At 34.8% G+C, this 14,839-nt stretch overlaps 1 protein-coding gene across 3 annotated transcripts; it reads right to left on the bottom strand.

Annotated features, from left to right (window-relative positions):
* Window positions 1-3,137: 3,137 nt before the first annotated feature.
* On the bottom strand, window positions 3,138-14,596 carry LOC102807121 (uncharacterized). 3 transcript variants are annotated; one of them, XM_085490586.1, is made up of 9 exons: window positions 14,338-14,596; window positions 12,728-12,839; window positions 8,169-8,444; window positions 7,835-7,910; window positions 6,632-6,720; window positions 6,130-6,330; window positions 5,054-5,299; window positions 4,765-4,865; window positions 3,138-4,661 (listed from the first exon to the last, which is right to left on the bottom strand). In XM_085490586.1, the coding sequence occupies exons 1-9, from the start codon at window positions 14,374-14,376 to the stop codon at window positions 4,443-4,445; spliced, it is 1,359 nt and encodes a 452-aa protein (XP_085346712.1). In that variant the 5' UTR covers window positions 14,377-14,596; the 3' UTR covers window positions 3,138-4,442. The 3 variants fall into 3 exon arrangements, with proteins under 3 accessions (XP_085346712.1, XP_085346711.1, XP_006812261.2); XM_085490585.1 differs by having other exon boundaries at window positions 5,054-5,305; window positions 14,338-14,588; XM_006812198.3 differs by having other exon boundaries at window positions 5,111-5,305; window positions 14,338-14,582.
* Between the last annotated feature and the right edge of the window lie 243 nt (window positions 14,597-14,839).

Raw genomic sequence — 14,839 nt, 5'->3', positions numbered from 1 at the left:
CCAAATATAGTAGGCAATGTTTTAACACAATTGTTTATGTAATCTGGTGTACTGACATTGTGTAATAGTATTGTGTCTCTAGATAACAATATATCTTGTATCACGAGTACTGCCCCCAACTAAAGAAAGATCAATAATTCCCGTAACGTCTGGATATTATATTTGTTTCTTTGGGACATTGTATTCACGGCGTCATCGACTGACTTACATATGCTTAGAAATCAAATTCATTGCGGCAGCATGTAATATCATGAACGAGATGAATTTGACTCATTTTTACCTTACCCGTATTATCACAGATGAAAGGGAATGGTATATTAGTGGGGACATGTTTGTCGTGGTTGTCGTCGTTAATAATTGTTAATGTGTGCACAATAACTTTACAAATTTTATTCCAGACTTTATCAAACTTGGTCATTTAATTCATCAGTATAAAATCTTGCCTTAGTATGAACAACATATGTCATGTGTACAAATATCATGCAAAAATATTATGAAAATATTTTGACTGTTTCTACTTGACTGGTCACTGATCACACATTCAAAGGTCACTGGTCGCAGTGGGAATATGCATTGTGTGGTGTTCAATGAAGTAAATCATTTATCTTGCAATAATACCATTGTTAATGTATATCCCAAATCCCATGGGGATACTAGACTGGGTTCCAATGCCAACTCATGGAGAGAGTTGTTGCACAGTCTAATACACATTTGCAAACCTACCAATAAAATCTTAACAGAAAACAAGATGTCAGATAATCGATATAAACACTCCTATGAATTGGGTGCAAAACATTTGATCAGAATCTGAAGCCAATAGGAAGTCTGTTTAGTCCAAAGTTATAAGAACAAAAACAATACATAAAAAGCAAAACGTTGCATCAGGTTTTGAAAGGAAAAGTGTACGTATTCTCTATTTGACAAACAGTTCATTCGACAAAACATTGTTTGTTGAAGTATATACATTTTGAAAATCAAAATTCAAAGGAATTTGTTTCAGCTTTTAGAACAGAATAATAAATCTTTTATAATACTAATTTAAAAACTCACTTCAAAAAGAAATTGCAGTGTTTGAAAATGTAGATTCACGGGAGGCAACAGTACTGTTGACTCCTCTCTCCACTGGCCACCAAATAATTATTTGCATTCTTTGGCAATTCAACATCTGTCCATTGTCATATGCTATGTCAACTCTGAATAACCTTATGATTTACATACATTCCTTCAGGGCGTTTTCTTTACTTTTCATTTTTTATACTAAAATATCTGAATTACTTTGATTAAAGCTTGAAATTATGTTCCTTAAAATAATTAAACAAATTAGGCTCCAATGTTTTTGTAAGATATTTACATCAATCAAGGACATTCGGTAGACTGTTTTCCCATTGTTGTTTCAATCATAAAACTTGTTTGTATTCAGAATTAATTTTGACAATGCATGTTCACAAATAATTCTGGAAAACTCAATGATGCATAATGCTGCTGTCAATGGAGTTATACTCGCAGGCAGCTGATCAGCAATGTCTCGAATCTTGCAAGGTGGGAGTTTGAAATGTGATAAGAAATTCCGAATATCATATCCTGCTGTTGTGAGGCGCTTCTCCAAACCATCTCTAGATGTAAAAGAAGGCCTTGTTAACCGTGGAGTTCCATATTTCATGGAGGTTAATGTCCCACGAAATACTGACCTACCCAATGTATTTTGGAAATTTGCGAATGAGATCACAATGGAAACGCACAGAAAGAGCAGAAATGGAGAAGCTCAAGACTTCTTAAGATTTCAGAGATTCCTACTTGACCTTGGTTCAACATTTTGTTCCCTGGAATGTAGTGTATTTGAAGACAGAGAGAATGGGTGGCGCAGTTCCACGGCATTTCTGGTGTCAAACTTAGGCAACCTTAACTACTTGACCAAAGAAAGATCTCGTAAATTTGAACTACGTACAAAACATAATGGCAGCGCTATGAATGCCTGGGGTGACATATTTAATTTATATGTCGCAACAATACATGGAAGATTACTGATTAGTATCGTATATGCAACACACGTGACAACAATAGCTCAAGTCAAGGAATATGCTGACCTGATTGTAAAAAAACATCAAAGATGCATGTGGTATCAATGAATAGAACTCGCAACATGAAATCACCATCTCAATATCAGTAATTTGACATTATCCATCGCCGTTAATATAGTGTAGTTAACACTTCTACCAAACTAGAGGCATTCCTTTATTACATGTTCATGTCCATATGAGATATATTTTATGTTGGACGGAAAATAATGCATGTAGTGTGTATCATATCAGAGGTACATTACTTGGGGTTTGTAACTACGGTGACATGATACCAAGATCACGTTAGAATCTCGCTCTCGCATAAGCGTTCCAACTAAAAAAAAAAGCGAATGCGCATGCCCGAGGTAACTAGGATACTGGGATGTCCAGGTGGTTCAAAATAGCTGCTCACGGCATGACGGATTACGATAACTATATTTTCTATACATTTTCGATTTATTACATTTTGTAACTATGAATGTGGTAATAACATGTTTTATTGTTTTATTACAAACCGCCTATGTCATGTCAGAAGATCGTAGCATCAGTCTCGCTATCTACGAGATGAGACTTGAATGGGATCTTGGCATGATGTCACCATACAGTACTATGCGCGTTGCAAACCCCAAGTAATGTACCTCTGATCACATATATACTCAGTCACAACGGAAATAACTGTCATTTTGACAGCTTTTGTGAAAACATTTCGTTCTTATTGACTATTATTATTCGTAATCACTACAGATATGTTCACCTTTGAAAAGTAAATTCAGTAACGTCGGGACTTTTTATTGTCCCAAATAACCAGTAGTAGTTAGTTCATATGTGTTTTGTATGCATCGTAAGTACAATTTATATAAAAAATCGCTTCTAATATTCGGAAACAACGTGTACTTGGTTTCTCGCTAAGCGTAGTATATGTTTTTTTTTCTCACGAGTCAGTAAGTCAATCAATCAGTCTTAACACTCCAGTCTTATCTCTGGAATTACTCTATATCGTTTCCTTACGCAATGATTGTATGTTCTGAATGTGTGACTCGCGTCCATCTTCAAATGCAATGCGTCGTATCGTTTAATGCGTTAATTAATGTTGTATTTGTTTATTAAATAGTATGATGTCATTCATCACGCAGACAACACCATTGGCTGGTTTTACAACTCACAAATGACGACTTTTTGGATGCATGTAGAAGGACCTGTTGATGTTTTAATTACAAAATCTTAACCCTGAAATGATTTCAAATACAATATCATGATATATCACATTTCATACTGAGACAGTATTATTATATGTGACCACTTTCGCGCCAATTAAATAACAATTACAATACTTGTAATACAATACAATCTGCTCTGTTTGTCGGTCGTGTTGTACATGTCCTTTTGCATACAGGAGACATGTTTAATTTACCACCCAATCCTAATACATGTGATTATACCCAAAAAAAAAACGATATACATGTATAATAATGTTTCATAATTTACAATAGAGGTAACATTGTAATTCATTGATTGACCCTGTCAAGAATTGGATTCAATGCAATGTCATTAATGTTCATTACAGAAAATACTCGTTCTCTTGTTACTAAGCAATTCGAAAATGTTCAAGTAATTTATCGGATTACATCACATGATTCGCCATGTACAATACAATAATCCCCCTAGTATTCGAATGCCATAACACCACGTTAGTGACCTCATATAGTGACCTCATATTACAGTCATGAACCAACTCAGTGTACGCTTGCACGTTGGTGAGGTAATCCAACAGAATATCACGCTCAGGAGAAATCAACAGATTAAATAACAAATGAATACATAATAAAGTAATCCGCGTACCAATCCTCCAACAATAATAATTCTTCAAAGTACACAACATAAATAACTTAAATACTAGTAGATTGATGATATATGATATGATATTTGATATATGATATATGATATGATATTATATGATATGATATGATATGATATGATATGATATGATATGATATGATAGCAAATAATGTATCAGATTGATTACCCTGAGTTTGTAATTATTAGCAAAAAATAAAAATTGAATTTTAGTAATAGTAAGAGAGAAAAACCGTGTTCCGATGACTGGCAATGAAATAGCTAAGGCAAAATAAATAAATTTGCAATTGCTTTAATAATTTATTTAAATGATAGAAATTAAATATATTAAAATGAAAAAAAAAAACAAGAAATAAATAAAGAACTAATTCTGTAGTAAAAAAAATACCCTCTCATCAGCACTTGAGAAAGAAGTTGAGGCTAGTATTCGAAGATATTCACAACAGTAGGAATGTATCAGAATTGATGGACGGATACTGGCAACAGAAATTATTACAATGTGTGCATTGTGTAGCTTTACGAAAGCTGCCATTATAATCCAGCCTGTTGTAATAGTTCTTGTTCTTTGTCCCTACAGGCTTTGGCGAGGTAGTTATATGAATGCAGATCAGGACTCTCCAACACTTTCACGAATTTATCATAAGCATCTGGTCCTTTTGTGAGAAGAATATAGATCAGTGTTCTGTTGCGACTATAATCGGACAAGTTCGGAATAGTCGCTATTTGTGAATAGTCTTCACCTTGAAACACCTAAATTAAATCAGAACGACGCATTTTGACAATTAAAATATTGTTATAATATAATATAGTGGATTCAAATAGTTCAACCTGATATAGTTTTTGTAGCACTTACGTCACCCATGTGATCCAATATTTTCTGCCATGGAAGGTTAGAAACAAATGTACCCATAAGACGGCGAAGTACGTCTTTGTGTAACTCTTTCATACCAACCTCTGCAAGTATACAGACAGTCAATTAGTAATTTAATCACGCCACGGAGGTAAATTAAAATAGTAATAATTATCGCACATGTATACAGAGAGGAGAGGAAGGTCAAAAGACAGACGTACAGGCGGAGTACGTGAATACGATTCGAACAGGCGGACAGACAATTGATACGTAGTTTATAAAGGTCATTCACCTTCTACATTTAGCATGCCAATTGGCGGGTAATTTTGCACAAGTTTAGGTATCATACCATTCATATTGCCGATGGCAAGACTTGTAGCGGTACCATTACCATCAAATTCAACAACGCTGCCTGTTGCATTGTACTCTCCCACGGCTATAGTACTACCACCATTGTCAAGTTTTTCGTCAGATGTTACACAGGTGTAATTAGCTCTTCTGTTTTCTTGTGGACTGTCTTGAGATACCATGCTTGGTTCTGTTGCTGCGAAAAAACATAGATACATTATTTATAAAATATGTATAATATAATGAATAATATTAGCGTTATGCTGAATACTTTGTATTTATAAATCCTCTCATAATTATATGACAAATTCCCAACCATGAACAATATGTACCGTTTTCGCAAGTCACGCCATCTCTGGCAACGTTCGCCCACTCGACACATCGAGATCAACCTAGTTAAATTTGCAATGGGCCATTCCAGTTTATATCTGCACCCCCCCCCAGTTGATGAGCTTGATATATAAATCATACAAAGTTTTATTTCCAAATCACCATTCACCATACAGTGATGGAAATCCAAAACTATAGTTCCTACTTATGGTGTTGATGAGTTCCTTTGTGCCACCATACAGAGTAGGATTTCCAAATATAACTCTTATATGCTAATTTACTAAGTTCAAAATTTTATATTTGACAATGGAAATCCAAACTAGTCCTGATTCCCGGTGTTGATGAGCTCATTCGTGCCACCATCCTTATCTAATTTCAGTAATAACTATTTCATACTGGCCCAATTTTTTTACCATATACAGTCAGAATTCCAAGTTTTTTTTAGTCATACTGTTGGAAATCCAACCTCATCAACAGGTATGTGGCAAGATAAACTAGGTCATATTTTATTTAGTAGCCATAACTGCCTGGATTTCCAGGATTTTTTTTCCATACTTGTCTGGATTTCCAGATTCTGTTTCTCCATATACAGTTGGAATTCCGGGGTATTTTCCCCATCATACAGTGCTGGAAATCCGACCTCATCAACAGGGGGGTGCAGATATAAACTGGAATGGCCCAATTGCGTACCTGTTGTTCCATTTCGTCTTCTTCGTGTATTACGTATACATTTCTTATAGTCATAACAACGTTTTCTGCAACAGTATGCCGCCAACAGCAAGCCAATAGATAAAAGTATCGCTACAAGTATAATCGCTACTGTTATACCCGCACTTAAACCATTGGATGAAGTGGTATTTGAAGGAACTATACCAAATGTTGTACTCTCAACTGCAAAGAAAAAAATAGTACATTTGATATAACCCAATGTTATTGTAGATATACTGATGACACTTAATTGTAAACACTTTCTCCTTCCATATGAAGAATACTACAATGACATTTTCCACGAAACACGTATGGTAGTCATATAAACTAAACTAACATCGTATTCAACACTGCTAGTAATACTACGTCAGACTGACTAAACATTTAACATTTAATATTTATTATTTTTAAAAGATAATTGAAATGTCAGTTTTATTGTTCCATGAAAACATTCATTTAGTAGGTTATACAAATGATAATGTACCTGTCATGCTTGGTGTTGGGTTTGATGTTGTTTCTGCGCACACTTTTTTTGTTGTCGTGTTTCCTATCACAAGAATCGGGCCCGAGCAGCTAAAACAAATAAAGTTTGAGATCAATGTAGTGTACATATGTATATCACCAAAACAATATAGATATTGAGTCCCTGTCCCTAGCGCCTAAACCAATGCTAAATGTGAGACGTGGTTGGTTGGTTGTTTGTTTTGAAAATTGTTGTACAATATCCATTCAGTTTAATTGAATTTTATTCACTTTCACATAATTGTGAGAAATCATCCCATTTTGAAAAAACAAACTGCAAATTGAAAAGCGGATAACTCAGATGAACAAATGATAAACGAATATTTATAGAAATTGGTGACATCGTATTATCAAAGGTTGATTATGTATGTACATTTCAATGCACCATGTGGTATCCAGGGTATGTTTAGGCAGTTGTGAAACTGATTTATTATGAGATGGGTGACAATTTGTTATCTTTATTTATACGAATGTGCAAAGGTCATGTCAACTAAGCAAATAAAGAATTTACATTTATCCACGATACGCAAGGGCCCTTAAATTATCACAAAAATCGGTGTATACTGACGCACTGGCAATTTAAAATCTGTTCAAGTGAAAAGAGGAAAAATTAAAATAGTTTATTAAAATGAAAAACATTGAACGCATTTTGAAATATTACTATTCTCTTAGTAGGACATATGTGATTCAAATAGGTTAATATTTCTCATACATTATCACTATAACAATTTACAATAATAAGATATTTATATACATGTATATAATGTTTAATGTAGTTGAATGGCACACAGGTAGACTTTGGAATTATCATAAAAACACGGAGCACAAATCTACACAGTAGACCCATTAATTGAAGTGTACACAACATAGTTCAAATAATGGTATATATCATTAACTAATGCCAATTAAATTTTTATATTTTAATAGAGAATTTAAGAAAATCCGACTCTTAACTAAATCTCTTGGAACTTCGTAAATTATATTAGTTTCAATTGAAACAGAATGATCACGTGTACTGGTTTTGAAAGAGAATTCGAAAATCTACATACTCTTTTTTCACAATATGTGATTATCCTGCTGACATTCAGCCGGACATCAATCATTCCGATTCAACTACAATGTATTACTACAATACATGTAGTAAAAAAAATATCCCTGTACTTACACGGGCTGTGGCTGGCACTTTTCTGTTGAAGATTCCTCTGTAGAGTACTTTCCCTCTGGACATACTTCGCATTGCCCTATTTGCAATATGAAATAAAAGTAAATTTAGCGGCTCAACTGATGTATTACATTATTAAATATTGAAATTCACAATATTATCCAAACCACGCCAAAATTTTGAAATTATATCAAAACCAATCAATACAAACAACGTAATGGGTATACACCTATATCATGTCGTTACCATTAATCGGGTATCAGATTTAATTCACACACGTGTTGTTGAATAGTACATTCAACACAACGTACACAACACAAGTTGGCAATGTACATACCATCCTCGGTGTGTCCTTCTCCCGGTGGACATGTGGAATCTTTCCAGCACAGTTCACGTGTATCGGTATAGTGGTAACCATCTTCACATCGGCATTCATTATTTTTTGTACCATCCAATGGAGCAGGAGATTTTACAATCTCGTGTAGTTTAGTACAGTGGTCGATATATCTACAGCTGTCGGATGCAGTGTAGTTGGAGTTATAAGTGCCTTCTGGACAATGCACACATTCACCGTCGTCGGCGTTTGTTACGCAATGCCTGGAGACTTTGTACCCTGGTGCAAAAATAACAGCATGTGAATTAGTGCTTGCAAATACTATGATTATGTTTTACAGAAGCATGGTATCACCACCAAGATAATTAAAGCAAATATTAATGATTTTTAGATGTTGTGGTATACATGATTTGTAACATGAATAGATTCAATTTTGTTGTGTAACCTCCAATTAATAAACAATTGTACATGCAAGCAATTAATAATGGCAGTTGATTTGAATCATATGTTTTATATACAATATATGCGAATACTACTAAGGTTTGTTCATGCAAAGACATTCATGAAGTACCAATAACATAATACTAGTGTTTTATTGTCATATGACTGGAACAGTTATAAACGATTTTCCTGATTTATCTCACTTTTAGACAAAAAACAAAGTTTTTGAAGTGGTTCTCATTTATTGCTACATTTCTGAAAAAACAGTACTAATTTCCATGCACATTTAAAGACTGAGGTGCCCTTGTTACAGGAAACAATCTAGTATTTTGGTGGGATCTGAATCCGATTGCGAAAAGGAAAGCGTTTTTCAGTATTGTCGCCATTGTCTGTCTCGTTGAGTAAAATATTCAGGATTCAATTTGATCTTATTTTTCACAAATATTTTATACGTCTCATTAAAGCAATAAGCTGTGAAAAAAAAATAACATAATACTACGTTTTACTTCGTTTCAATACACAGATTTACTGGTTTCAGATTAGTATTGGCATATCATTAATTGTAAAACTAAGTCACGTTGCAGGTTATATTATGTTGCTTTGTGTTTGTATAAAATAACTGCGTATTTTTGCACCATCTTCAGAAGAATCTCAATGTCAATAATTGTGCTCTTCTATGTCTTAATTGAATCTGGTGATATCAAGTTCTCTAGACAGTCGTCACCCGCGCATGCGTCAGATAGCCATAGCGTGTCATTGTTTACACACCATGAGCCTCTGCGTTTTCAGCGTGTGTTGTTATCGGCGCTTGGGACTCAATTCCCGCGCGTGCGCAGGTGAACAATGACACGCTATGGCGCAGGTGACGACTCCCCCGCTTTAACCTTCGGTCAGTATGACAGTGGATCTACGGTGCACTGCATACATAATAAACAGACAAAGAATCCTTAAGTCAATTTCAAAATTATTTATTAAACAAGAAGTTTAACAATAAATTCGCATATTTAACAGATTCTACTGAATTTCCTGTAAAAAAAACTGTAAATTTTACACGACGTGGTACCATTTTGACCATACATCATTAAGGTAGAGATGCAGTTTATTTGTGAATTTCAATCAAAAATAGTTTTTTTTTCGTTTTTTATATAGATTTTTATCTAAAGAACATTCTGTGAAAATTTGACCAATGAATTCTTATTGGAACACCGTTAAAATTTCTGATTAAAAATAAAAAACACTCACACGTGGTAATGTTTATGAGTAAGCAAATAACAGGACCTTTGATTGACAATATGCATATCGAGATTGTACGGGTCATAGTTCATTCAATTCACGGGCATGTGCAATTATTCTCGAATCAGTTATCGCTCGCTAGCAAACCAAACATTACGTTTCCTCAGCGTTTTTTTTCCTAATTTTTATCATTACATTATATGTGGTGTGAAAAGAAAGAGAGGTAGAAAGAAGATTCAGATGATTTCTATGTCGGAAGAGGCAAAAGCTACACTGAAGGCATCAGCCCGCCGAACGAAAAACAAAATCGATGTGAGTGTCCAAACGTGACTTTCCCTGAAGGCGTGAATCCGAGTTTCTGATTGACTGAGAGATTTTATTTTTAAATAATTGTTCTCAAAAAATAAACTGAGCATGTGAAGAATAATTTAACATTGTTTACAGTGATAACAGCTCATTGTCGAAACGAAGCTTACCCATTCACGCTAGTCACAATAAACATCATACTCTTGAATAGGCGTCAATGACTAAGGTAAAACTTAGACTCTATCTTAGGCATTAGAAATGATTGAAATGTCCGAAAATGACGCCAAAATACACCTTAAAAATCCAATTTTATTTTTTTTCTAAATCCCATCTCGAATTTACGGCAGAATCTGGTCCCTCAAATAAGGGACACGTGAGCTTTGATTCTAACCGGATATATTGCATTGGGTCGGGGAGACACAAACTTTCCGATCATTTGCAAGTTTTGCTAGGTGGTGCGAGACAGCTTTGTTTGCAACCGGACGAACTCCGTTTAATTCAATGAAGAAAACAACTTACAATGCTAAAATAAATTTCAGAGGTACGCTAAAATTAATTGAAAACAACCAAATAATTTCAATGAAAAATATATCACAGAGAGAGGTAACTTGATACATTAACAACTCTGTTGACGCGCTGACCGCTTCTCCGCGTCTGATGTTTTGTTTTCCTTGTCATAATACTTACTGATTGATGATTTTGTTTTGATTTTTTAGTTTTTTAGCCCACAACTCGGCCACAACCTTTGCTTTTTCCGTGAAAAATGGGTAAGTTTACGTCAATTTGTCTGACATTCCATTTTTTTTAAACTAACGGACACACTGTTTAGCACTCCTATTTTTTTCATTTGCTGATTTCTATTCAGAAAAATTCGACCGCTCGAAAATGCACCTTAATTTTGCACTCTTAAAACATGTCAGATTTCCAACAAAAATTATTTAAAACCGGTCGAAATTTTAAAACTTTTACGTTAGGAGCTGGAGCTCTCTTCTTGCAGGCGACCGTCGCCGGTAGTACAACAGCATGTTTTGTACGTACATCGGTGCGCTGATTGTCTACGACTGTCTTAGAAAATCTCTGAATAAGGCGTTACCAAAATCGGAAAAAATAAAAAATTGCTTCCTTAAAAAACGAACAGAATTCAAATATTTCTTTTAACAAATATGTTGCAGTGGGAAAAATGGGATTGGAAACGCTGAACAAAACTTCTGTGCCTCGCGTTTCGATTCTAGGTTTACGCGATTACATGTATTCATTATTGTGCGTTCGCTTCCTGGAGTTGGTTCTCAATACTACATAAAAATCATCGAGGATAAATAATTTAATATCACACTTTGTACTCTTCACGGTAAACCATAGGCTCTGAAATACTCGTAAATTTTTTATTAAAAATACATCGAAGAGAAGCCTTGATGTTTTGATCGTGATAAAAGGTCACCTTCCTAGGACCGCCCCCTGTTTAATAATTCATGAGATGACGTAATGTTTACTGGGCATTGACACGTGTTTTGACCGACTCCATCAAAACACTGGTATGAATGACGTGTTTCTGATTTATATATTCAAGAGCAGTTGTTCTGGTCCAACGATTTTACATAAAATGTCTATGTCTATACGTTAACTTTCAATTTCAATAGTCTAGAAAGTATGACAAAGTATGACAAAGCAGTAATTCCCGGTTTAACGCGCAAATATGCAAATTAGCCTTTTTCTCGTCTTCAATTTTTGGTGAATTCTTGAGTTTTAAATTAAAATAGCTGATAGACGCTTTGGCCATTTGCCTCGAAATTTTCACACATTATTGACAAGGTGTCCCTCCTTCAAAATGCGTCCGGACAGTTTATTACGGCGAGTGGAACAAAAATAACAAGTCCGCAATTAACATGGATATATAAATTATGCAAAAATAGAAAAGAGTGAAATTTGAGGTCATGCTGTGCGACTTTGAAAGCCGTTAGAGAGATGAGTGGACGCATTTGAATTAGTAGTATACCAAGGTCTCCAGTGATGTAATTTTACCCACAAACGGACTTGAAGTTTTTAAGCTAATTTTTTTTAAACCACTTTTGTCCAAAAAAGCATATTTTTGACCCAAAATCAAAAACGCATTCTGGATATTTAAAATAAAGACAAGTTTTACAAAGTTTGTATAATAAGCTTTCAGAAAATATTTAACATGTTGAATATATAATACCATCTTCATTGTCTAATTACTCAATTAAAAAGCAAGCCAAATAAACTGCATCTCTACCTTAAAAGAAAGCAATTTGCATATTCAAACCCAGGAACAGTGGCACAGATCAGTACGCAAAACCATATGGTGGCCGTCCCACCAAAAATATCAAAGTGTGAGCAACGCAGTAAGTATTTGGTGCTACTTAATACATCAAATGGTTGTTAATTGCCTTCATTTTAATACCGAAAATGCCAATAAGTGACGATGATTTCCATAATAGCGCCCTCTGCGTCAAAACCAAAACATAAAAAAAAACTGATTTTAACTATAGAGGGCCAAAACCACCATGAGAGAGAGACCTATTTTTCAGAGTATGTTCTGATATTTATATATCGCCAATACTCACCAGGCCGGCACTTGTTACAGCAATTGTCACCGATAACATACTGTCTGTCTAAGCATGCCCCAGTCGACACCGGAAAACTAAATACACCATACAACGAGCTCCATAACAGCAACTATTTGAAAATAATAAATCGATCAATACGTTAGCGCCTTATCCACTTACGTTAATACAAGAACGTGTCGAACTGGAAATGTTTCCTGTCGAACTGAAAATATACGTGGAATTATAAAACACTCAATTAATACCAACAAATATTCCATAGCCCATACAAACTCTCGCCATGCAGTATTTTATATATATATATATATATATTTACCTACTGATAATCCTGGTGTATGCATGAAAAAGGTCACAACATAAATATAAGACACTTAATACAAAGTACTGATTAGTTGTTATGATAGTTAAACAGTGAACAGTAGTCAGGTTTTGGGTTCACTAGTTGCTTTGGTTACTATGCACTATCTCACTAGGGGGTTACTATACTTCCGGTCATCGATAATAACATATATATTGCACATTGTTTTCTTTTGCATTAACAACCATGGTACAGTGCATATATTCGTATATCAATCACGTCACTGGGCAGCTGCCTAAAGATTCTTTAGAATAATCTCATACAAACACGGCCGAAAACAGAGGAATAAACAACTTCATATTGGATTCAAATTCAAGACTGTGTGTACAGCAATACCCAGGCCTAAGTTGAAACCAACATGTCCCGGGGATAATGGCTATGGCGCAGTGCAAATAACGACGCTAAAAGACGGGGTTTGGAAAATATGTCACTGGCTACTACATGAGTAACACCGGAAAATATAAAATCATAGTTCTGATGTCCATATACACAAGTCAAATAATTAAACTCCTGATTGTCCCCTGATGGCAGCAATGGCTGGCATTATAAACATTACTGTATATCGCGTGATTGTAGCCCTACCCAACACATGTGATGTGATGTAAATATTTGTTTACTTCCCAGGACGTTGACCTCTTAGTAGTGTACGTGTTTTGAGGTATATTTTGCTATCAAACATGATTTGCCACTTATGTATCTTAGTATTTATATAGGGGGAAGGAACAGTACTAGTACTTAAACACTCGCGTTGTTAAATATACGTTGTTACACTGTGCGTGTGTATAAACATTGTAATGATACATATCCGGTGTCTTACCAGCACTGCGCCATTTTGTTTTTTGGACGTTCAAAGAAATAAATTAAGAAAACTAAAAGGCAATCATAAAGTTTCTGCTTTCTAATTGGTCGATAAACATATGATCAATAATCAAAACAACTTCTAAGAATAATCTCATACAAACATTACCGTCAAGAGCATGGAGTAATAAACACTAACGATTTTACATTGGATTCAAGTTCAAGACTGTGGATACAACAATACCCGGGCCTAAGTTGAAACCACAATGACCTGTTTGATCATGTTGATTTACTGATTCGAATCCAATCAATTTTGATTGAATCAGATCATACTATATTACCGTGTGCAATACTGACGACTGTAGGATAATGGCTGTGACGCAGTACATTTGACGTGACAAAACAGGTGGCGTTAGGACAATATGTCACTGGCTAATACATAAATAACACTTACCGAAATACAGAAATATCGAATCATAGTTCTGATACCCATTTACTTAAGTCAATCAAAGTCTTTAGTCCTGTGTATGTGCTCGAATAAACTTCTCGATTGTTCTGTGGATTGCAGCGATGACTTACATAAAATAGTGCATCATGGGATTGTAGGTCATGATCCTTGGTACTTTATATGCCCAGGACGTTGACCTGTGTAAGTACAGCGTGCAGCACATTTTGCTGACAAGATAAAACAGCTTGCAATTTATTTATCTTAGTATATATGTATGGGGGAAAACTTAAAAAAGGAACAGTACAACCAGTATAACATTGAATCAAGTACTGTTGTATTTTGATGATTCAAGACAGTAACGTTAATAATAGTATTTGTAATGATACATTTTACATTACATCTTGTAACGGGTCACTGGAATGCCTCATCCCATAGATAGATCAATATGTGTAGTTCTTATTTGGATTGGTCAAACTAGTGTTTTACTGTCGAGCATTACTCTGCTTTA

The sequence above is a fragment of the Saccoglossus kowalevskii genome, chromosome 15 (assembly GCF_978046115.1).
Source record: "Saccoglossus kowalevskii chromosome 15, keSacKowa6.1, whole genome shotgun sequence".
NCBI classification, from domain to species: domain Eukaryota; kingdom Metazoa; phylum Hemichordata; class Enteropneusta; family Harrimaniidae; genus Saccoglossus; species Saccoglossus kowalevskii.
Note: the sequence above shows the minus strand (reverse complement) of the source record. Positions and strands in the feature narration are given on the sequence as shown.

Coding starts and splice junctions, on each gene's coding strand:
- LOC102807121 (XM_085490585.1), bottom strand. CDS start 14,376: ATGGGTATCAGAACTATGATTCGATATTTCTGTATTTCG. Junction 6,331..6,631: donor CCCAACACCAAGCATGACAG/GTACATTATCAT, acceptor TTTTCTTTGCAG/TTGAGAGTACAACATTTGGT. Junction 5,306..6,129: donor AAGACGAAATGGAACAACAG/GTACGCAATTGG, acceptor GTTTTTTCGCAG/CAACAGAACCAAGCATGGTA.